Source organism: Odontesthes bonariensis, chromosome 12, assembly GCF_027942865.1.
Source record: "Odontesthes bonariensis isolate fOdoBon6 chromosome 12, fOdoBon6.hap1, whole genome shotgun sequence".
Classification (NCBI taxonomy): Eukaryota; Metazoa; Chordata; class Actinopteri; order Atheriniformes; family Atherinopsidae; genus Odontesthes; species Odontesthes bonariensis.
In genome coordinates this window covers 13,100,208-13,125,040 of record NC_134517.1, presented here as the reverse complement: position 1 = coordinate 13,125,040, position 24,833 = coordinate 13,100,208, and the positions used below count along the sequence as shown (strand labels likewise).

The 24,833-nt window shown below is 44.2% G+C and overlaps 2 protein-coding genes across 5 annotated transcripts in view; both read left to right on the top strand.

The window, feature by feature from the left end:
* LOC142396416 (collagen alpha-3(VI) chain-like) overlaps nucleotides 1–24,833 on the top strand; it is a 98,847-nt gene that overhangs the window by 56,703 nt on the left and 17,311 nt on the right. For all 4 annotated transcript variants that reach the window (XM_075479121.1, XM_075479120.1, XM_075479119.1 and 1 more), the window contains 6 exons: nucleotides 20,748–21,359; nucleotides 21,554–22,174; nucleotides 22,438–23,028; nucleotides 23,163–23,774; nucleotides 23,928–24,262; nucleotides 24,694–24,772. In XM_075479121.1, the coding sequence (XP_075335236.1) occupies nucleotides 20,748–21,359; nucleotides 21,554–22,174; nucleotides 22,438–23,028; nucleotides 23,163–23,774; nucleotides 23,928–24,262; nucleotides 24,694–24,772 (2,850 nt within the window). The remainder of the gene's footprint in view (nucleotides 1–20,747; nucleotides 21,360–21,553; nucleotides 22,175–22,437; nucleotides 23,029–23,162; nucleotides 23,775–23,927; nucleotides 24,263–24,693; nucleotides 24,773–24,833) is intronic.
* On the top strand, nucleotides 12,703–16,599 carry LOC142396289 (collagen alpha-3(VI) chain-like). Its single transcript, XM_075478848.1, has 5 exons — nucleotides 12,703–13,225; nucleotides 13,440–14,039; nucleotides 14,309–14,902; nucleotides 15,118–15,717; nucleotides 15,932–16,599. Exons 1-5 carry the CDS (start codon nucleotides 12,703–12,705, stop codon nucleotides 16,597–16,599), a joined length of 2,985 nt encoding a protein of 994 aa, XP_075334963.1.

Below are 24,833 nucleotides of genomic sequence, written 5' to 3'. Positions count from 1 at the left end.
CCTTGAAATGCAGTGCTCCAGTTTATGATTATCCAGTGAGGCTACTTTTAGCAAAGGTTTTTACTTTTTGTCCTCCTTCCTTTTCTCAGTTGACACTGCCAAAAAGGATATTGTATTCCTCCTGGATGGTTCTGATGGCACAAGGAATGGCTTTCCCGCCATGCGTGATTTTGTTGAAAGTGTAGTAGAGAAACACAATGTGGGAGAAAACAAAGACCGTTTCTCGGTTGTCCAGTACAGCAGAGACGCAGAGGTCCATTTCTATCTGAACACATATAGCAAAACAGAGGATATTGTGGATGCTGTCATGGGGCTTAGACACCGAGGAGGACGACCCCTCAACACTGGGGCAGCCCTCCAATACGTCAGGGAAAATGTCTTTACAAACTCCTCGGGGAGCAGGCTCCTGCAAGGTGTTCCACAGATCTTGATACTGCTAACAGGGGGAAGGTCTTTCGACAACGTAGATGCCCCAGCATCTGCTCTCAAACAGCTGGGTGTCTTTGTATTTGGCATTGGAACAAGGACCTCTGACAGTAGAGAGCTGCAGAAGTTATCATATGAGCCTAGTTACGCTCTGCCAGTGACTGAGTTCACTGACCTCCCCAGTGTCCAAGAACAGCTCTCCACTGTAATGAGCACAGTTCTAGTAAGGGCCACGCCTTTGACCCCAACAGTGACTGGTAAGAAAGCAACACATTTTACCTTCAAACATCTTGGTAGGATGCAATTTGAACTGTATTAGAGTAGACTTTACTAAATTTAGGTCAGCCAGTAGTTGTGCCAGCTTAAAAAAAGAAACATGGAAATATAGATATCAAGGTTCATGAAGTTGCTTGAAGATTGCAAAAATGTTTTCCGTGAATTTAATTGTGTCCCACATCTCATGTTCCATAGTGGTGAGACAGCCACCAGGAAGAGATGTCGTGTTCTTGCTAGATGGATCTGATGGTACTAGAAATGGCTTTCCAGCTATGAGAGACTTTGTCCAAAGAGTAGTAGACACACTCAGTGTGGATGACAACAAAGACCGTGTCTCAGTGGTTCAGTACAGCAGAGATCCATCTGTCCAGTTCTATCTGAACACGTACATAACAAAAGGCGAGATCCTTGACACTGTCAGAGGTTTGAGGCACAAAGGCGGAAGACCTCTGAACACTGGAGCAGCTCTCCAGTACTTGAGGGATAACGTCTTCACCGCCTCTGCCGGAAGCAGGCGCCTGGAAGGAGTTCCACAGGTCCTAATATTACTAAGTGGTGGAAGATCTTTTGACAGTGTCGATGCGGCAGCCTCTGCTCTCAAACAGATGGGTGTCTTGACCTTTGCAATTGGAAGCAGAGGCTCTGATAACAGAGAACTGCAGAAAATATCCCACGACCCCAGTTACGCTCTGTCTGTGTCTGAATTCACTGACCTTCCCAGTGTCCAACAGCAACTTCAGGCCTCCGTGGAGGCTGTGGTTATTGATGTCACCCCAGAATCACCAACTGTACATGGTACGTTATCAAACATGGCCATTTACTGGCCGGAGGGGCCAGCTGAAATGATTCAAACACACTCAAGAAGGGAAATTAAGTGCGATATATGTTTACCTCCAAGATTGCATTTTATGAGAAGTGGTAGTGTTGTTTCCTGTTGCTCACTGTGCAGATAGTGGGTGGCAAGGTGTCCTTGAAATGCAGTGCACCTGTTTATAATTATCCAGTGAGGCTACTTTTAGCAGAGGTTTTTACTTTTTGTCCTCCTTTCTTTTCTCAGTTGACACTGCCAAAAAGGATATTGTATTCCTCCTGGATGGTTCTGATGGCACAAGGAATGGCTTTCCCGCCATGCGTGATTTTATTGAAAGAGTAGTAGAGAAACACAATGTGGGAGAAAACAAAGACCGTTTCTCGGTTGTCCAGTACAGCAGAGACGCAGAGGTCCATTTCTATCTGAACACATATAACACAAAGGAGGATATTTTGGATACTGTCAGGGGGCTTAGACACCGAGGAGGACGACCCCTCAACACTGGGGCAGCCCTCCAATACGTCAGGGGAAATGTCTTTACAAACTCCTCGGGGAGCAGGCTCCTGCAAGGTGTTCCACAGATCTTGATACTGCTAACAGGGGGAAGGTCTTTCGACAACGTAGATGCCCCAGCATCTGCTCTCAAACAGCTGGGTGTCTTTGTATTTGGCATTGGAACAAGGACCTCTGACAGTAGAGAGCTGCAGAAGTTATCATATGAGCCTAGTTACGCTCTGCCAGTGACTGAGTTCACTGACCTCCCCAGTGTCCAAGAAAAGCTCTCCACTGTAATGAGCACAGTGCTAGTAAGGGCCACGCCATTGACCCCAACAGTGACTGGTAAGAAAGCAACATATTTTACCTTCAAACATCTTGGTAGGATGCAATTTGAACTGTATTAGAGTAGACTTTACTAAGTTTAGGTCAGCCAGTAGTTGTGCCAGCTTAAACATAGAAACTTGGAAATATAGATATCAGGGTTCATGAAGTTGCTTGAAGTTGGCAAAAATGTTTTCAGTGAATTTAATTGTGTCCCACATGTTATGTTCCATAGTGGTGAGACAGCAACCAGGAAGAGATGTCGTGTTCTTGCTAGATGGATCTGATGGTACTAGAAATGGCTTTCCAGCTATGAGAGACTTTGTCCAAAGAGTAGTAGACACACTCAGTGTGGATGACAACAAAGACCGTGTCTCAGTGGTTCAGTACAGCAGAGATCCATCTGTCCAGTTCTATCTGAACACGTACATAACAAAAGGCGAGATCCTTGACACTGTCAGAGGTTTGAGGCACAAAGGCGGAAGACCTCTGAACACTGGAGCAGCTCTCCAGTACTTGAGGGATAACGTCTTCACCGCCTCTGCCGGAAGCAGGCGCCTGGAAGGAGTTCCACAGGTCCTAATATTACTAAGTGGTGGAAGATCTTTTGACAGTGTCGATGCAGCAGCCTCTGCTCTCAAACAGATGGGTGTCTTGACCTTTGCAATTGGAAGCAGAGGCTCTGATAACAGAGAACTGCAGAAAATATCCCACGACCCCAGTTACGCTCTGTCTGTGTCTGAATTCACTGACCTTCCCAGTGTCCAACAGCAACTTCAGGCCTCCGTGGAGGCTGTGGTTATTGATGTCACCCCAGAATCACCAACTGTGCATGGTACGTTATCAAACATGGCCATTTACTGGCCGGAGGGGCCAGCTGACTTGTTTCAAACACACTCATGAAGGGAAATTAAGTGCGATACATGTTTAGCTATAAGATTGCATTTTATGAGAAGTGGTAGTGTTGTTTCCTGTTGCTCACTGTTCAGATAGTGGGTGGCGGGTGGCAAGGTGTCCTTGAAATGCAGTGCTCCAGTTTATGATTATCCAGTGAGGCTACTTTTAGCAAAGGTTTTTACTTTTTGTCCTCCTTTCTTTTCTCAGTTGACACTGCCAAAAAGGATATTGTATTCCTCCTGGATGGTTCTGATGGCACAAGGAATGGCTTTCCCGCCATGCGTGATTTTATTGAAAGAGTAGTAGAGAAACACAATGTGGGAGAAAACAAAGACCGTTTCTCGGTTGTCCAGTACAGCAGAGACGCAGAGGTCCATTTCTATCTGAACACATATAACACAAAGGAGGATATTTTGGATACTGTCAGGGGGCTTAGACACCGAGGAGGACGACCCCTCAACACTGGGGCAGCCCTCCAATACGTCAGGGAAAATGTCTTTACAAACTCCTCGGGGAGCAGGCTCCTGCAAGGTGTTCCACAGATCTTGATACTGCTAACAGGGGGAAGGTCTTTCGACAACGTAGATGCCCCAGCATCTGCTCTCAAACAGCTGGGTGTCTTTGTATTTGGCATTGGAACAAGGACCTCTGACAGTAGAGAGCTGCAGAAGTTATCATATGAGCCTAGTTACGCTCTGCCAGTGACTGAGTTCACTGACCTCCCCAGTGTCCAAGAAAAGCTCTCCACTGTAATGAGCACAGTGCTAGTAAGGGCCACGCCATTGACCCCAACAGTGACTGGTAAGAAAGCAACATATTTTACCTTCAAACATCTTGGTAGGATGCAATTTGAACTGTATTAGAGTAGACTTTACTAAGTTTAGGTCAGCCAGTAGTTGTGCCAGCTTAAACATAGAAACTTGGAAATATAGATATCAGGGTTCATGAAGTTGCTTGAAGTTGGCAAAAATGTTTTCTGTGAATTTAATTGTGTCCCACATCTCATGTTCCATAGTGGTGAGACAGCAACCAGGAAGAGATGTCGTGTTCTTGCTAGATGGATCTGATGGTACTAGAAATGGCTTTCCAGCTATGAGAGACTTTGTCCAAAGAGTAGTAGACACACTCAGTGTGGATGACAACAAAGACCGTGTCTCAGTGGTTCAGTACAGCAGAGATCCATCTGTCCAGTTCTATCTGAACACGTACATAACAAAAGGCGAGATCCTTGACACTGTCAGAGGTTTGAGGCACAAAGGCGGAAGACCTCTGAACACTGGAGCAGCTCTCCAGTACTTGAGGGATAACGTCTTCACCGCCTCTGCCGGAAGCAGGCGCCTGGAAGGAGTTCCACAGGTCCTAATATTACTAAGTGGTGGAAGATCTTTTGACAGTGTCGATGCAGCAGCCTCTGCTCTCAAACAGATGGGTGTCTTGACCTTTGCAATTGGAAGCAGAGGCTCTGACAACAGAGAACTGCAAAAAATGTCCCACGACCCCAGTTACGCTCTGTCTGTGTCTGAATTCACTGACCTTCCCAGTGTCCAACAGCAACTTCAGGCCTCCGTGGAGGCTGTGGTTATTGATGTCACCCCAGAAACACCAACTGTACATGGTACGTTATCAAACATGGCCATTTACTGGCCGGAGGGGCCAGCTGACTTGTTTCAAACACACTCATGAAGGGAAATTAAGTGTGATACATGTTTAGCTATAAGATTGCATTTTATGAGAAGTGGTAGTGTTGTTTCCTGTTGCTCACTGTTCAGATAGTGGGTGGCGGGTGGCAAGGTGTCCTTGAAATGCAGTGCTCCAGTTTATGATTATCCAGTGAGGCTACTTTTAGCAAAGGTTTTTCACTTTTTGTCCTCCTTTCTTTTCTCAGTTGACACTGCCAAAAAGGATATTGTATTCCTCCTGGATGGTTCTGATGGCACAAGGAATGGCTTTCCCGCCATGCGTGATTTTATTGAAAGAGTAGTAGAGAAACACAATGTGGGAGAAAACAAAGACCGTTTCTCGGTTGTCCAGTACAGCAGAGACGCAGAGGTCCATTTCTATCTGAACACATATAACACAAAGGAGGATATTTTGGATACTGTCAGGGGGCTTAGACACCGAGGAGGACGACCCCTCAACACTGGGGCAGCCCTCCAATACGTCAGGGAAAATGTCTTTACAAACTCCTCGGGGAGCAGGCTCCTGCAAGGTGTTCCACAGATCTTGATACTGCTAACAGGGGGAAGGTCTTTCGACAACGTAGATGCCCCAGCATCTGCTCTCAAACAGCTGGGTGTCTTTGTATTTGGCATTGGAACAAGGACCTCTGACAGTAGAGAGCTGCAGAAGTTATCATATGAGCCTAGTTACGCTCTGCCAGTGACTGAGTTCACTGACCTCCCCAGTGTCCAAGAAAAGCTCTCCACTGTAATGAGCACAGTGCTAGTAAGGGCCACGGCATTGACCCCAACAGTGACTGGTAAGAAAGCAACATATTTTACCTTCAAACATCTTGGTAGGATGCAATTTGAACTGTATTAGAGTAGACTTTACTAAGTTTAGGTCAGCCAGTAGTTGTGCCAGCTTAAACATAGAAACTTGGAAATATAGATATCAGGGTTCATGAAGTTGCTTGAAGTCTGCAAAAATGTTTTCAGTGAATTTAATTGTGTCCCACATCTCATGTTCCATAGTGGTGAGACAGCAACCAGGAAGAGATGTCGTGTTCTTGCTAGATGGATCTGATGGTACTAGAAATGGCTTTCCAGCTATGAGAGACTTTGTCCAAAGAGTAGTAGACACACTCAGTGTGGATGACAACAAAGACCGTGTCTCAGTGGTTCAGTACAGCAGAGATCCATCTGTCCAGTTCTATCTGAACACGTACATAACAAAAGGCGAGATCCTTGACACTGTCAGAGGTTTGAGGCACAAAGGCGGAAGACCTCTGAACACTGGAGCAGCTCTCCAGTACTTGAGGGATAACGTCTTCACCGCCTCTGCCGGAAGCAGGCGCCTGGAAGGAGTTCCACAGGTCCTAATATTACTAAGTGGTGGAAGATCTTTTGACAGTGTCGATGCAGCAGCCTCTGCTCTCAAACAGATGGGTGTCTTGACCTTTGCAATTGGAAGCAGAGGCTCTGATAACAGAGAACTGCAAAAAATATCCCACGACCCCAGTTACGCTCTGTCTGTGTCTGAATTCACTGACCTTCCCAGTGTCCAACAGCAACTTCAGGCCTCCGTGGAGGCTGTGGTTATTGATGTCACCCCAGAATCACCAACTGTACATGGTACGTTATCAAACATGGCCATTTACTGGCCGGAGGGGCCAGCTGACTTGTTTCAAACACACTCATGAAGGGAAATTAAGTGCGATACATGTTTAGCTATAAGATTGCATTTTATGAGAAGTGGTAGTGTTGTTTCCTGTTGCTCACTGTTCAGATAGTGGGTGGCGGGTGGCAAGGTGTCCTTGAAATGCAGTGCTCCAGTTTATGATTATCCAGTGAGGCTACTTTTAGCAAAGGTTTTTACTTTTTGTCCTCCTTTCTTTTCTCAGTTGACACTGCCAAAAAGGATATTGTATTCCTCCTGGATGGTTCTGATGGCACAAGGAATGGCTTTCCCGCCATGCGTGATTTTATTGAAAGAGTAGTAGAGAAACACAATGTGGGAGAAAACAAAGACCGTTTCTCGGTTGTCCAGTACAGCAGAGACGCAGAGGTCCATTTCTATCTGAACACATATAACACAAAGGAGGATATTTTGGATACTGTCAGGGGGCTTAGACACCGAGGAGGACGACCCCTCAACACTGGGGCAGCCCTCCAATACGTCAGGGAAAATGTCTTTACAAACTCCTCGGGGAGCAGGCTCCTGCAAGGTGTTCCACAGATCTTGATACTGCTAACAGGGGGAAGGTCTTTCGACAACGTAGATGCCCCAGCATCTGCTCTCAAACAGCTGGGTGTCTTTGTATTTGGCATTGGAACAAGGACCTCTGACAGTAGAGAGCTGCAGAAGTTATCATATGAGCCTAGTTACGCTCTGCCAGTGACTGAGTTCACTGACCTCCCCAGTGTCCAAGAAAAGCTCTCCACTGTAATGAGCACAGTGCTAGTAAGGGCCACGCCATTGACCCCAACAGTGACTGGTAAAAAAGCAACATATTTTACCTTCAAACATCTTGGTAGGATGCAATTTGAACTGTATTAGAGTAGACTTTACTAAGTTTAGGTCAGCCAGTAGTTGTGCCAGCTTAAACATAGAAACTTGGAAATATAGATATCAGGGTTCATGAAGTTGCTTGAAGTTGGCAAAAATGTTTTCAGTGAATTTAATTGTGTCCCACATCTCATGTTCCATAGTGGTGAGACAGCAACCAGGAAGAGATGTCGTGTTCTTGCTAGATGGATCTGATGGTACTAGAAATGGCTTTCCAGCTATGAGAGACTTTGTCCAAAGAGTAGTAGACACACTCAGTGTGGATGACAACAAAGACCGTGTCTCAGTGGTTCAGTACAGCAGAGATCCATCTGTCCAGTTCTATCTGAACACGTACATAACAAAAGGCGAGATCCTTGACACTGTCAGAGGTTTGAGGCACAAAGGCGGAAGACCTCTGAACACTGGAGCAGCTCTCCAGTACTTGAGGGATAACGTCTTCACCGCCTCTGCCGGAAGCAGGCGCCTGGAAGGAGTTCCACAGGTCCTAATATTACTAAGTGGTGGAAGATCTTTTGACAGTGTCGATGCAGCAGCCTCTGCTCTCAAACAGATGGGTGTCTTGACCTTTGCAATTGGAAGCAGAGGCTCTGACAACAGAGAACTGCAAAAAATATCCCACGACCCCAGTTACGCTCTGTCTGTGTCTGAATTCACTGACCTTCCCAGTGTCCAACAGCAACTTCAGGCCTCCGTGGAGGCTGTGGTTATTGATGTCACCCCAGAAACACCAACTGTACATGGTACGTTATCAAACATGGCCATTTACTGGCCGGAGGGGCCAGCTGACTTGTTTCAAACACACTCATGAAGGGAAATTAAGTGCGATACATGTTTAGCTATAAGATTGCATTTTATGAGAAGTGGTAGTGTTGTTTCCTGTTGCTCACTGTTCAGATAGTGGGTGGCGGGTGGCAAGGTGTCCTTGAAATGCAGTGCTCCAGTTTATGATTATCCAGTGAGGCTACTTTTAGCAAAGGTTTTTACTTTTTGTCCTCCTTTCTTTTCTCAGTTGACACTGCCAAAAAGGATATTGTATTCCTCCTGGATGGTTCTGATGGCTCAAGGAATGGCTTTCCCGCCATGCGTGATTTTATTGAAAGAGTAGTAGAGAAACACAATGTGGGTGAAAACAAAGACCGTTTCTCGGTTGTCCAGTACAGCAGAGACGCAGAGGTCCATTTCTATCTGAACACATATAACACAAAGGAGGATATTTTGGATACTGTCAGGGGGCTTAGACACCGAGGAGGACGACCCCTCAACACTGGGGCAGCCCTCCAATACGTCAGGGAAAATGTCTTTACAAACTCCTCGGGGAGCAGGCTCCTGCAAGGTGTTCCACAGATCTTGATACTGCTAACAGGGGGAAGGTCTTTCGACAACGTAGATGCCCCAGCATCTGCTCTCAAACAGCTGGGTGTCTTTGTATTTGGCATTGGAACAAGGACCTCTGACAGTAGAGAGCTGCAGAAGTTATCATATGATCCTAGTTACGCTCTGCCAGTGACTGAGTTCACTGACCTCCCCAGTGTCCAAGAAAAGCTCTCCACTGTAATGAGCACAGTGCTAGTAAGGGCCACGCCATTGACCCCAACAGTGACTGGTAAGAAAGCAACACATTTTACCTTCAAACATCTTGGTAGGATGCAATTTGAACTGTATTAGAGTAGACTTTACTAAGTTTAGGTCAGCCAGTAGTTGTGCCAGCTTAAACATAGAAACTTGGAAATATAGATATCAGGGTTCATGAAGTTGCTTGAAGTTGGCAAAAATGTTTTCAGTGAATTTAATTGTGTCCCACATCTTATGTTCCATAGTGGTGAGACAGCCACCAGGAAGAGATGTCGTGTTCTTGCTAGATGGATCTGATGGTACTAGAAATGGCTTTCCAGCTATGAGAGACTTTGTCCAAAGAGTAGTAGACACACTCAGTGTGGATGACAACAAAGACCGTGTCTCAGTGGTTCAGTACAGCAGAGATCCATCTGTCCAGTTCTATCTGAACACGTACATAACAAAAGGCGAGATCCTTGACACTGTCAGAGGTTTGAGGCACAAAGGCGGAAGACCTCTGAACACTGGAGCAGCTCTCCAGTACTTGAGGGATAACGTCTTCACCGCCTCTGCCGGAAGCAGGCGCCTGGAAGGAGTTCCACAGGTCCTAATATTACTAAGTGGTGGAAGATCTTTTGACAGTGTCGATGCAGCAGCCTCTGCTCTCAAACAGATGGGTGTCTTGACCTTTGCAATTGGAAGCAGAGGCTCTGATAACAGAGAACTGCAGAAAATATCCCACGACCCCAGTTACGCTCTGTCTGTGTCTGAATTCACTGACCTTCCCAGTGTCCAACAGCAACTTCAGGCCTCCGTGGAGGCTGTGGTTATTGATGTCACCCCAGAATCACCAACTGTACATGGTACGTTATCAAACATGGCCATTTACTGGCCGGAGGGGCCAGCTGACTTGTTTCAAACACACTCTTGAAGGGAAATTAAGTGTGATACATGTTTAGCTATAAGATTGCATTTTATGAGAAGTGGTAGTGTTGTTTCCTGTTGCTCACTGTTCAGATAGTGGGTGGCGGGTGGCAAGGTGTCCTTGAAATGCAGTGCTCCAGTTTATGATTATCCAGTGAGGCTACTTTTAGCAAAGGTTTTTACTTTTTGTCCTCCTTTCTTTTCTCAGTTGACACTGCCAAAAAGGATATTGTATTCCTCCTGGATGGTTCTGATGGCACAAGGAATGGCTTTCCCGCCATGCGTGATTTTATTGAAAGAGTAGTAGAGAAACACAATGTGGGAGAAAACAAAGACCGTTTCTCGGTTGTCCAGTACAGCAGAGACGCAGAGGTCCATTTCTATCTGAACACATATAACACAAAGGAGGATATTTTGGATACTGTCAGGGGGCTTAGACACCGAGGAGGACGACCCCTCAACACTGGGGCAGCCCTCCAATACGTCAGGGAAAATGTCTTTACAAACTCCTCGGGGAGCAGGCTCCTGCAAGGTGTTCCACAGATCTTGATACTGCTAACAGGGGGAAGGTCTTTCGACAACGTAGATGCCCCAGCATCTGCTCTCAAACAGCTGGGTGTCTTTGTATTTGGCATTGGAACAAGGACCTCTGACAGTAGAGAGCTGCAGAAGTTATCATATGAGCCTAGTTACACTCTGCCAGTGACTGAGTTCACTGACCTCCCCAGTGTCCAAGAACAGCTCTCCATTGTAATGAGCACAGTGCCAGTAAGGGCTACGCCTTTGACCCCAACAGTGACTGGTAAGAAAGCAACACATTTTACCTTCAAACATAGGATGCAATTTGAACTGTATTAGCATAGACTTCACTAAGTTTAGGTCAGCCAGTAGTTGTGCCAGCTTAAACATAGAAACTTGGAAATATAGATATCAGGGTTCATGAAGTTGCTTGAAGTTGGCAAAAATGTTTTCCATGAATTTAATTGTGTCCCACATCTCATGTTCCATAGTGGTGAGACAGCCACCAGGAAGAGATGTCGTGTTCCTGCTAGATGGATCTGATGGTACTAGAAATGGCTTTCCAGCTATGAGAGACTTTGTCCAAAGAGTAGTAGACACACTCAGTGTGGATGACAACAAAGACCGTGTCTCAGTGGTTCAGTACAGCAGTTATCCATCTGTCCAGTTCTATCTGAACACGTACATAACAAAAGGCGAGATCCTTGATACTGTCAGAGGTTTGAGGCACAATGGCGGAAGACCTCTGAACACTGGAGCAGCTCTCCAGTACTTGAGGGATAACGTCTTCACCGCCTCTGCCGGAAGCAGGCGCCTGGAAGGAGTTCCACAGGTCCTAATATTACTAAGTGGTGGAAGATCTTTTGACAGTGTCGATGCAGCAGCCTCTGCTCTCAAACAGATGGGTGTCTTGACATTTGCAATTGGAAGCAGAGGCTCTGATAACAGAGAACTGCAGAAAATATCCCACGACCCCAGTTACGCTCTGTCTGTGTCTGAATTCACTGACCTTCCCAGTGTCCAACAGCAACTTCAGGCCTCCGTGGAGGCTGTGGTTATTGATGTCACCCCAGAATCACCAACTGTTCATGGTACGTTATCAAACATGGCCATTTACTGGCCGGAGGGGCCAGCTGACTTGTTTTAAACACACTCATGAAGGGAAATTAAGTGCGATACATGTTTAGCTCCAAGATTGCATTTTATGAGAAGTGGTAGTGTTGTTTCCTGTTGCTCACTGTGCAGATAGTGGGTGGCGGGTGGCAAGGTGTACTTGGAATGCAGTGCTCCAGTTTATGATTATCCAGTGAGGCTACTTTTAGCAAAGGTTTTTACTTTTTGTCCTCCTTTCTTTTCTCAGTTGACACTGCCAAAAAGGATATTGTATTCCTCCTGGATGGTTCTGATGGCACAAGGAATGGCTTTCCCGCCATGCGTGATTTTATTGAAAGAGTAGTAGAGAAACACAATGTGGGAGAAAACAAAGACCGTTTCTCGGTTGTCCAGTACAGCAGAGACGCAGAGGTCCATTTCTATCTGAACACATATAACACAAAGGAGGATATTTTGGATACTGTCAGGGGGCTTAGACACCGAGGAGGACGACCCCTCAACACTGGGGCAGCCCTCCAATACGTCAGGGAAAATGTCTTTACAAACTCCTCGGGGAGCAGGCTCCTGCAAGGTGTTCCACAGATCTTGATACTGCTAACAGGGGGTAGGTCTTTCGACAATGTAGATGCAGCAGCATCTGCTCTCAAACAGCTGGGTGTCTTTATATTTGGCATTGGAACAAGGACCTCTGACAGTAGAGAGCTGCAGAAGTTATCATATGAGCCTAGTTACGCTCTGCCAGTGACTGAGTTCACTGACCTTCCCGGTGTCCAAGAACAGCTCTCCACTGTAATGAGCACAGTGACAGTAAGGGCCACAACTTTGACCCCGACAGTGACTGGTAAGAAAGCAACACATTTTACCTTCAAACATCTTGGTAGGATGCAATTTGAACTGTATTAGAATAGACTTTACTAAGTTTAGGTCAGCCAGTAGATGTGCCCCCAGAAACATAGTAACTTGGGAAATATAGATTTCAGCATTCATGAAGTTGCTTCAAGATGGCAAAAATTTGTTCCATGAATTTAATTATGTCCCACATCTTATGTTCCCTAGTGGTGAGACAGCAACCAGGAAGAGATGTCGTGTTCTTGCTAGATGGATCTGATGGTACTAGAAATGGCTTTCCAGCTATGAGAGACTTTGTCCAAAGAGTAGTAGACACACTCAGTGTGGATGACAACAAAGACCGTGTCTCAGTGATTCAGTACAGCAGAGATCCATCTGTCCAGTTCTATCTGAACACGTACATTACAAAAGGCAAGATCCTTGACACTGTCAGAGGTTTGAGGCACAAAGGCGGAAGACCTCTGAACACTGGAGCAGCTCTCCAGTACTTGAGGGATAACGTCTTCACCGCCTCTGCCGGAAGCAGGCGCCTGGAAGGAGTTCCACAGGTCCTAATATTACTAAGTGGTGGAAGATCTTTTGACAGTGTCGATGCAGCAGCCTCTGCTCTCAAACAGATGGGTGTCTTGACATTTGCAATTGGAAGCAGAGGCTCTGACAACAGAGAACTGCAGAAAATATCCCACGACCCCAGTTACGCTCTGTCTGTGTCTGAATTCACTGACCTCCCCAGTGTCCAAGAAAAGCTCTCCACTGTAATGAGCACAGTGCTAGTAAGGGCCACGCCATTGACCCCAACAGTGACTGGTAAGAAAGCAACACATTTTACCTTCAAACATCTTAGTAGGATGCAATTTGAACTGTATTAGAGTAGACTTTACTACGTTTAGGTCTGCCGGTAGTTCTGCCAGCTTAAACATAGTAACTTGGAAATATAGTTTTCAGCATTCATGAAGTTGCTTCAAAATGGCAAAAATTCGTTCCATTAATTTAATTATGTCCCACATCTTATGTTCCATAGTGGTGAGACAGACACCAGGAAGAGATTTCGTGTTCTTGCTAGATGGATCTGATGGTACTAGAAATGGCTTTCCAGCTATGAGAGACTTTGTCCAAAGAGTAGTGGACACACTCAGTGTGGATGACAACAAAGACCGTGTCTCAGTGATTCAGTACAGCAGAGATCCATCTGTCCAGTTCTATCTGAACACGTACATAACAAAAGGCGAGATCCTTGACACTGTCAGAGGTTTGAGGCACAAAGGCGGAAGACCTCTGAACACTGGAGCAGCTCTCCAGTACTTGAGGGATAACGTCTTCACCGCCTCTGCCGGAAGCAGGCGCCTGGAAGGAGTTCCACAGATCCTAATATTACTAAGTGGTGGAAGATCTTTTGACAGTGTCGATGCAGCAGCCTCTGCTCTCAAACAGATGGGTGTCTTAACCTTTGCAATTGGAAGCAGAGGCTCTGATAACAGAGAACTGCAGAAAATATCCCACGACCCCAGTTACGCTCTGTCTGTGTCTGAATTCACTGACCTTCCCAGTGTCCAACAGCAACTTCAGTCCTCCGTGGAGGCTGTGGTTATTGATGTCACCCCAGAATCACCAACTGTACATGGTACGTTATCAAACATGGCCATTTACTGGCCGGAGGGGCCAGCTGACTTGTTTCAAACACACTCATGAAGGGAAATTAAGTGCGATACATGTTTAGCTACAAGATCGCATTTTATGAGAAGTGGTAGTGTTGTTTCCTGTTGCTCACTGTTCAGATAGTGGGTGGCGGGTGGCAAGGTGTACTTGGAATGCAGTGCTCCAGTTTATGATTATCCAGTGAGGCTACTTTTAGCAAAGGTTTTTACTTTTTGTCCTCCTTTCTTTTCTCAGTTGACACTGCCAAAAAGGATATTGTATTCCTCCTGGATGGTTCTGATGGCTCAAGGAATGGCTTTCCCGCCATGCGTGATTTTATTGAAAGAGTAGTAGAGAAACACAATGTGGGAGAAAACAAAGACCGTTTCTCGGTTGTCCAGTACAGCAGAGACGCAGAGGTCCATTTCTATCTGAACACATATAACACAAAGGAGGATATTTTGGCTACTGTCAGGGGGCTTAGACACCGAGGAGGACGACCCCTCAACACTGGGGCAGCCCTCCAATACGTCAGGGAAAATGTCTTTACAAACTCCTCGGGGAGCAGGCTCCTGCAAGGTGTTCCACAGATCTTGATACTGCTAACAGGGGGTAGGTCTTTCGACAATGTAGATGCAGCAGCATCTGCTCTCAAACAGCTGGGTGTCTTTGTATTTGGCATTGGAACAAGGACCTCTGACAGTAGAGAGCTGCAGAAGTTATCATATGAGCCTAGTTACGCTCTGCCAGTGACTGAGTTCACTGACCTTCCCGGTGTCCAAGAACAGCTCTCCACTGTAATGAGCACAGTGCCAGTAAGGGCCACAACTTTGACCCCGACAGTGACTGGTAAGAAAGCAACACATTTTACCTTCAAACATCTTTGTAGGATGCAATTTGAACTGTATTAGCATAGACTTTACTACGTTTAGGTCAGCCAGTAGTTGTGCCCCCAGAAACATAGTAACTTGGGAAATATAGATTTCAGCATTCATGAAGTTGCTTCAAGATGGCAAAAATTTGTTCCATGAATTTAATTGTGTCCCACATCTTATGTTCCATAGTGGTGAGACAGCCACCAGGAAGAGATGTCGTGTTCTTGCTAGATGGATCTGATGGTACTAGAAATGGCTTTCCAGCTATGAGAGACTTTGTCCAAAGAGTAGTAGACACACTCAGTGTGGATGACAACAAAGACCGTGTCTCAGTGGTTCAGTACAGCAGAGATCCATCTGTCCAGTTCTATCTGAACACGTACATAACAAAAGGCGAGATCCTTGACACTGTCAGAGGTTTGAGGCACAAAGGCGGAAGACCTCTGAACACTGGAGCAGCTCTCCAGTACTTGAGGGATAACGTCTTCACCGCCTCTGCCGGAAGCAGGCGCCTGGAAGGAGTTCCACAGGTCCTAATATTACTAAGTGGTGGAAGATCTTTTGACAGTGTCGATGCAGCAGCCTCTGCTCTCAAACAGATGGGTGTCTTGACATTTGCAATTGGAAGCAGAGGCTCTGACAACAGAGAACTGCAGAAAATATCCCACGACCCCAGTTACGCTCTGTCTGTGTCTGAATTCACTGACCTCCCCAGTGTCCAAGAAAAGCTCTCCACTGTAATGAGCACAGTGCTAGTAAGGGCCACGCCATTGACCCCAACAGTGACTGGTAAGAAAGCAACACATTTTACCTTCAAACATCTTAGTAGGATGCAATTTGAACTGTATTAGAGTAGACTTTACTACGTTTAGGTCTGCTGGTAGTTCTGCCAGCTCAAACATAGTAACTTGGAAATATAGTTTTCAGCATTCATGAAGTTGCTTCAAAATGGCAAAAATTCGTTCCATTAATTTAATTATGTCCCACATCTTATGTTCCCTAGTGGTGAGACAGCCACCAGGAAGAGATTTCGTGTTCTTGCTAGATGGATCTGATGGTACTAGAAATGGCTTTCCAGCTATGAGAGACTTTGTCCAAAGAGTAGTAGACACACTCAGTGTGGATGACAACAAAGACCGTGTCTCAGTGATTCAGTACAGCAGAGATCCATCTGTCCAGTTCTATCTGAACACGTACAAAACAAAAGGCGAGATCCTTGACACTGTCAGAGGTTTGAGGCACAAAGGCGGAAGACCTCTGAACACTGGAGCAGCTCTCCAGTACTTGAGGGATAACATCTTCACCGCCTCTGCCGGAAGCAGGCGCCTGGAAGGAGTTCCACAGGTCCTAATATTACTAAGTGGTGGAAGATCTTTTGACAGTGTCGATGCAGCAGCCTCTGCTCTCAAACAGATGGGTGTCTTGACCTTTGCAATTGGAAGCAGAGGCTCTGATAACAGAGAACTGCAGAAAATATCCCACGACCCCAGTTACGCTCTGTCTGTGTCTGAATTCACTGACCTTCCCAGTGTCCAACAGCAACTTCAGGCCTCCGTGGAGGCTGTGGTTATTGATGTCACCCCAGAATCACCAACTGTACATGGTACGTTATCAAACATGGCCATTTACTGGCCGGAGGGGCCAGCTGACTTGTTTCAAACACACTCATGAAGGGAAATTAAGTGCGATACATGTTTAGCTACAAGATCGCATTTTATGAGAAGTGGTAGTGTTGTTTCCTGTTGCTCACTGTTCAGATAGTGGGTGGCGGGTGGCAAGGTGTCCTTGAAAAGCAATGATCCAGTTTATGATTATCCAGTGAGGCTACTTTTAGAAGAAAGAAAGTAACACATTTTTCCATCTAAGAATTTGGTAGGATTTAATTTTTACTGTTTTGGCGAATACTTCTATTTAGTGATAGCGATACTACTTCTAACAGAGCCAATGGCACTCTTACAGAGCCGTTGTGACAGCAAAAATATAGTAATTTTGAAGTCAGGTGTTTGTAAGGTGTTACACAGATACCTATATTTGTAATAGATGGAATATATTTTGACAGTGTATATACACCAGCTTCAGCTCTCAAATAGATGATTGTCTTTAACTATGCAGTTGGCACCACAGGCTATCAAAATATAGAACTGCGGAAAATATCGAACAACCTTAGGTATGACTTTTTATGACGTTTTTCTAGTTTAAATGTAACATATAATACAGCACATATAATACAGTAGAAATAATTTTATAATGCACAAAAACTTTATATTGCACTCATATAAAATTGCCCACATTGTCAAGTAAGGATATTTCACATTATTGCGTTCACCATAACTCACAATGTACAGTAGAGTTGTAGAGTCTTATTGCTGTGGAAAGTAAGGATTTCCTGTGGCGTTCAGTGGCGTACCCCATGCTTGTGAGTATGTAGCTAAACGTGCTCCTCCGTCCTACCACAGTGTCATGGAGTGGATGGTGCTCGTTGTCCATGATCAATATGAGTCTTGACACCACTCTCTTATCAGCCACTGACTCCAAAGAGTCGAGTTCCTTCCCCATCACTGAGCCAGCTTTCTTGATCGGTTTATTTAGTCTATTTATGTCGGCCACCTTCAAGCATATGGATGACAGCCCTGCGACAGAACTGTTCATTGTGGGGCTCCTGTGTGGCACAGTATTGTATCAGACACATCTCCTTGTAGCCTCACAAACTGTGGCTTTTCCGTGAGGTAGTCCATAACCCACAAGATTAGGTAAGCATCTACTTCCATAGCATACAGCTTATTGCCAGGCCAGGCTCGTTGAATGGTGTTAAAAGCACTGGAGAAATCAAAGAACATAATTCTCAGAGTCCCTCCAGGCTTGTCTAGATGACTGTCGACACCGTACAGCAGGTAGATGATGGCATCATCCACACCCACTTTGGCCTGATAGGTGAACTGTAGCGGGTCTAGTGACAGCCTGACCAAGGGACGGAGGATCCCCAGTATTAGTCTCTGCAGGGCCTTCATGCAGAGAAAGGTGAGTGCCACCGGCCTGTAGTCTGATGGGGAACTGGGACGTGCCTTCTTCGGCACTGGAACCAGGCACAATGTTTTCCACAGCACCAGCACTTTCCTGACACTGAGGCTCAAGTTGAAGATCCTCAGCAGTACTCCACACAGCTGGTCGGCGCAGCTCTTAAGCACCCTTGGATTGATGCAATCCAGGCCAGCCGCCTTGGCTGTATGTAGCTTGTGGAGTTCCTGTCTCACCTGGTCCTCAGTTATGGTGGTTGTGGTGGTGAGTTGCCCGATGGAGCACTGGTCATGGCCGGTCTGGGAGTGACATACGCTGTGGAGGTTGGAACGAAGCTGAGAGGCAGGCAGGATTAGGTACCTTTGTCGAACCTGTTAAAATGCCCATGAAATAAAGAAATTCGACTTTGAAAAAAAACAAACAAACTTTTCTCAGGGCTCAACAAACTTATTCCTGGGGCCTTTAATTAATTCATTCTACACTTATTAATTTCTATTTGGTCATGCCACATTTATTTATTTTCAGAGACTTTTGTTTTCAGATTTTTCTTTTTCTCTACATTTTTTATATTCAAATGAGAGCTGTAGCTATCAGGTTAAGTCAGTCTGAGCCATATCATTATTCTAAAGTATCTATGCATAAGATACTAGATTCCACGATATTCCACACAGACGTGTAAGATTATGTATTACAGGAGAATTTCCTGTAATCCTGTATAAAGAAAACTGCTTTTGGAATGGGTGAATATATACTGCAAAAAGGTTAACATGATGCATGCATTGTGGTATTCCTTTCAGGTACATTGTCTGACTTAGTGAATTCTTATGTTATATCCACTCGAACTCATTGTTATGCACAAGGATTAATTTATCAACAAATTCAGTGATTCAGTGACTTCCTACATCATCTTTTTTCTTTCTTTCTTGCTTTAAAAAAAAAATCCATTAGCAACAATTCTAGCAATTATTAGGAGTAGCATCACATGTACTATTCTACTGGAGTGAGTTCTCTCTCCTGCTGCAGAAAAAATATTATTCTTATTCTGCTTTCAACCCTCTCAAGCAGCAGAAAGCAGTCCTTTGTGGCAGAGAGCTGCATCAGCTGCACCTGTTAGCTGCTTGCACATGCACAGTGTTGTCCGTCTGGATTGTTGCTGGAGAAGGTTATTAAATGTGTGAGAAAACATTTCATACGTTCTATAGCTTACAACTTTGTCAATTGTGCGTGTGAATAATTCGGTTAAGCTCTATATCGCTTAGTTGTTATGATTACTCCCAAAAGATCCAAACCTTCTAAACTCAGTAGGCTGTTCTAAAATCTTTAGAAAATCTTATAGTCACTTGTGAGTGACTTTTAATGAAAACTCATGCTAAAATAATATAATGCAGTAAACACACACACAGTGAAGTTGCCTCGTCTGTTTTTTGGTATTTTCATACACACAATAGGCGCATTCCCACTGTAGAAACCTTTGGCAGTTCCTATAAACTTTTCAGGAATAGGGCCGTTTTTTCCCGCATTCGGACATACAGGAACTAGGGCCCTCAGTTCCTATAACCATTTTAGTTCCTTCTCCAATGCTGGGTGTTTTCTGGGTTTCATAGGAATACATATGATGTAGGTGTTTGGTCGTTGGTAGATACGCCCCTTGTCAGATTTCCGCTTCTTCATGTTCCTAATCTGCTCAACGCAAACAGTAGAATAATGGCTGAAATGTTTACTCATACGACACGGACACAACCGGCGCGTGTTTAATAAGTTAAACTTACACATCGTCTCCTTTGTCTGCTCTGCTCTGCTCTCCTTCCTTCCTTCATGAAACGAAGAAGTATCGTCTGCACTCGATTCTTCGTCTCCTGACTCTCTCTGTGTGCTCTTCCAGCCTCGATGTTGGACGCCCGATGTGATCATCCATGATTAATATTACCGTGATGCAGACCATGAACTCGATAGCTTCTTGGTGGTGTTTTTTTCTTCTCTCCTTACTTTTCGCGGGTTTTGTTTTGTTTTGTTGTTGAGTGTGGCGCTAAAATAACACGTCACACGGTTGCGTCTCATCAGTCCCTATCAGATCCCGACTCATGTGCGAATGCAAAATGAAACAGTTCCACTGGGGAAGGGCAGTTCATTGAACGGAATTCGAGGTGGACTGTTCTTAAAACTGCATTCTTAGAACTGCTCTTTACAAATGAGGCTAATGATGATAAATGGCTCATCCCATCCATTTAGAGGGGATATTATCCGTAGTGGAAAATTAGTGAAGTTAAATTATCCCATACCATACCGCCATGTAATGGAAAAACCGTCAAAATAAATGGCAGTTGTACTGGCCTTGAAAGTAACTCATTATGCTACTGAGTAAAGAAAAGTAAATCAATAGTAGAGTATTTTTGAGTTATTGAATATGAACACTCTTTTTAAGTTCTTGTACACTTTGGTGATGATGTCAGTGTTGGAAATATACCGACTCTTCATTGCATTACCTTCTTTATGGTTTATAATTGTAAATCCATGTATGTGTACCAGAAATGTGGTAATATATTATTTTGTAATATATGGATAATGAAATGGAAATGGCCAGAATATTTGCAATACCCTGTTAGCTCTCTAGTAACAAAATGGGAAAATTTAAAAAAAATGGACCACTGACTTTGTCAGTTGTTGCCCTACACTATTTTTTATTTTTTGGCTCACCTATTTGTTTAAAAAAAACATTAGGCGAGCAGTCTGTTTAAAGGCTGTCAAATATTTATGTCTAGTTGATTCTGCATAGCATAATGTTGTCTTTTCTCTGTCTCTTTCAGCGGAGGATTCCGGCCCCCGGAAAGATATTGTTTTTCTTGTGGATGGATCTGATGGTGTTGGCAGGGAATTCGCTATCATCCAAGAGTTTATCCGTAAGGTGGTGGAGAATTTAAATGTGGGCGAAAATAAGATTCGAATAGGTGTGGTCCAATATGGGGATTCTGCTCAGGCTGACATGTATCTGAATACACATACAACAAAAGAGGGTGTTTTGAACGGCATCAGGGAAATGAGCCAGCGAGGAGGAAGACAGCGTAATCTGGGTCAGGCTTTGCAGTTTCTCACACAGGATGTTTTGACACCAGCAAGAGGAAGCAGGAAGCAAGAAAGTGTGCCACAGTTTGTGATTGTTGTGTCCAGTGGGTCCTCTACAGATGACCTAGGTCCTGCAGCATCTTCCCTCAAACAGTCAGGAATTCTTCCCTTCAGCATTGGCACCAGAGATGTTGACCCCAAAGAGCTGCGGGTAGTGTCATATGTTCCCAATTTTGCCTTCACTGTGGATGACCTCCCTGGCTTGTACACAGTCCAAGAATCGCTAATCAACACACTCACGGAGTTGTCAGATGATGAGATCGCAAGGTTGAGGCCAGTGTTTCCAAGTTATACAGGTAATTTTACTCACTTGAATTTTGTCAAAATGTTAATATTGACACTACTACAGTATGTGTGGAAGCCGTGCTTGAATCTCTACTTGTGACTTATTCTTTGCATGACACTTGATTTCATCTTCTTAATTACACCTAACTATCAACTCAAATACTAATCGCACTTTGTTATTTATGGTTGCATTCTTTTTTAACAGTAATCACACCAAGACCTACAGGTGAAGAAAAGAAGGATGTCGTATTTCTTATTGATGGCACAACAGCAATACGAAGTGAATTCCCGTCCATCCGCGAAATGATAAGAAGAGTTGTGGACAAGCTTGACATAGGATTGGATAAGGTCCGAGTTTCAGTGGTGCAGTACAGCGATGAGCCCAAGTTAGAATTTCTGCTCAATGAATTCTCCACCAAAAATGAGGTACACCAGGCTATTATGAAAATTAGAAGCAAAGGTGGGAATCGTCTAAATACAGGTCGGGCTATAGAGTGGGTCTCCAGAAACATCTACCAGAGGTCGGCAGGAAGCCGCATTGAGGATGGCGTGCCTCAGTTTCTCATTGTAGTTACAGGTGGCAAGTCTACAGATGATGTATCCACACCAGCTAAACAACTTAAGAAGAATCCGATTGCACCTATTGCCATTGGTTCAAGGAATGCAGACCAAAATGAACTGAGTACAATTTCCTTTAAGCCAGAACTTGTGTATAATGTTGACAGTTTCCAACAACTTCCAACAGTGGACTCAAAGCTCATTGATTCAATCACATCAATATCCCTCACTGACATCAAAACTTATGTTCCTCCAACCTCAGTTCCTGGTAAGAAGTTATATATTTATCTATTTAAGTAAGATAAGTTTATTTTAGCACAACTTAGTTTAACTTATCAGTACAAATGTAACACAGTGTTTTTACAATAGAAAAGCAAGAAATATGAGGAAAAAAACTTAAAATTGGACATGCAATTACTCTATAAAGTCTTCATTTGTCCTGATAATTAATTTTCCTTTCAGTGTTATATCAGTCTTTTTATATGATGATTATCTTAGTTTCACATTTTTGCTTATGTACTCATCTTGCAGAAATACCGGATCTTGGGAAAAAGGACATTATTTTCCTAATTGATGGCTCAGATAAGACAGGTTCTGCTGGGATTGCTCATATCCGTGACTTCATCCTCAACATTGTCCAACAACTTGATGTGCAGCCTGATCAAGTGCGTGTGGCTGTTGTTCAGTATGCAGACAGAGTTAAAACGGAGTTCTCACTTAACTCACACAACAACAAGCCAGCTGTTATCTCTGCTGTCAAAAGGCTTCGCCAAATGGGTGGACGGTCATCAGAACTGGCAATTGCCATTGACTATGTCCTACGAAATGAATTAAAACCATCGGCTGGTGTTCGTTTAGCTGATGCCTCTCAGCATCTTGTGGTTCTTACTGGTGGACGCTCCACACAAGATGTTTCTCTCTATGGACCTCTGCTTAAGGGCTCTAGGATCGATTGCATTGGTATTGGAGCTGGTGGTGTGGACACAAAGCAGCTGTCCCAAATTGCCTCTACCCCAGATGATGTTCTTCAGGTTCCTACATTCCCCAGCCTTCCAACAATAAAAGAGAGATTTATTGCCAGACTGGCCAAGCTCCCAATGGAACCTCTACCAGAGATTCCAAGTAAGTTTCCGAAACTTAAGTTTTTTTTTCTCACATATAAGATGTGTGGTTTGTGTTGTAGTTATGGTCTAACAATGATTGTCTTTTTCAGTATTGTCACATTTTCCATTATACCTCTCTTTTCCTTCTCATAGCGGAAGGCCTTCCTCCTCCTAAAAAGGCTGATATAGTATTTTTAATGGATGGCTCCATTAACTTGGGCAAGGGCAACTTCAATGAAGTGAAGGATTTCATCTTCAACCTAATTGACCTGTTCTACACTGAGAGAGACAACCTACGAATTGGCCTGGCGCATCATGCTGCAGATGTGACTGATGCCTTTTATCTCAACTCGTACAATGATAGGCAAGATATTCTAAATGCAATTAGCCAAGTAGAGTACAAAGGGGGACGAAAAATCAATACTGGAGCAGCTATTCGCCATGTTCAAGATGTTCACTTTACTAAGGAAAAAGGCAGTAGGATGGATGAAGGCACTCCTCAGATCCTTATGCTTATCACTGGAGGACGCTCAGCTGACGACAGCAAAACAGCAGCCCTTGGTTTGAAGAACAAAGGTGTAAGAGTCTTTGCAGTGGGAGTGGGCGACATTCAGGATGAGTTAGAGAACCTGGCAAGTGAGTCCTCCACTGTGGCTCGTGCAAGCAACTTTCTGGGACTTTCAGAGCTCAATGAGCAAATCCTGGAGACTTTGGATGATGAAGTAAAGGGGAAGCTGTGTGTTGGTGTGCAAGAAATGCCTAAAGGTAATGGAATATAGGATTTTGTTTATTACTCACTTGCTTTATAGTTAATCTGTAGTAGATACATTTTTCTTTATAATATACATTTTTTATGTTTTTAGATGTTTTCTGTTGTTCATCAAGAATATCTAAACTCAAATCCTTATTTTTTTCCAGTCTGCGACATTGAAGTGTTAGTAGGCTTTGATGTGAATGCCCAGAATATCTTCAGTGCTCAGACTAACCTCCAGAGCAAGATGGGTGCTATTCTGCAAAGGATTTCCAAATTGGCACCTATCAGTTGTTCAGGTGGACAGACTCCCACTGTACAAGTGGGTATGCTGGCTTTGGATTCTGCCTCTGAGCCTGTCCAGCTGGACTTCACAAACGATCCTGATCAACTGTTGGAGAACTTCAGAGCCCTGCGGAACCGTGGTCCCTTTAATTTTAATGCCCAGACAATCTCAACTTACATCAATCGGTTCAAAGTCAGACAGGGCAACACTGTCAAGGTTGGTCACAGTAAGCAGTATGAACTAGAGATGTCCCAGTCAAATACTTTATATACAAAAATGTTGATATCTGACAAAAAAAAATGTCAGCCAATTCAATTTAAGTTGATGTTTCTAAAGTTTTCTCTCTGAAATCTGACATTTCACTTTCAGTAATTACATTCTCAAATAAACAACTTAAAAACTCAATCAAGGACCTGCAGTATTTCGATAAATGATTTTGCAGCTTATATGTGTCAAAGTCTTAGATGTATGATCATCCTTTAGTTAGATGTGATAATTAATGTGGACTTATTTTCAGCAGATACCAAAAATGAAAGGGTCAGGTGATGATTGGGACATCGCTACTTCAGGTTTACCAATAAAAAAGACTCATGGAAATGCTAGAAAATCTGAAATTAAATTGTGTGTTTCCCCTTAATACTCCGAAGGTAATAATTCATCTAACTGATGGTCTTGATGCTTCATATTCTGAAATGAAAAGACGAACTGACGAGCTTCGTCGATCAGGTAAATCAGTTATATAGTACTGACAACCTTTGAAGACTACCCTAAAAAACTTTTGAAATCA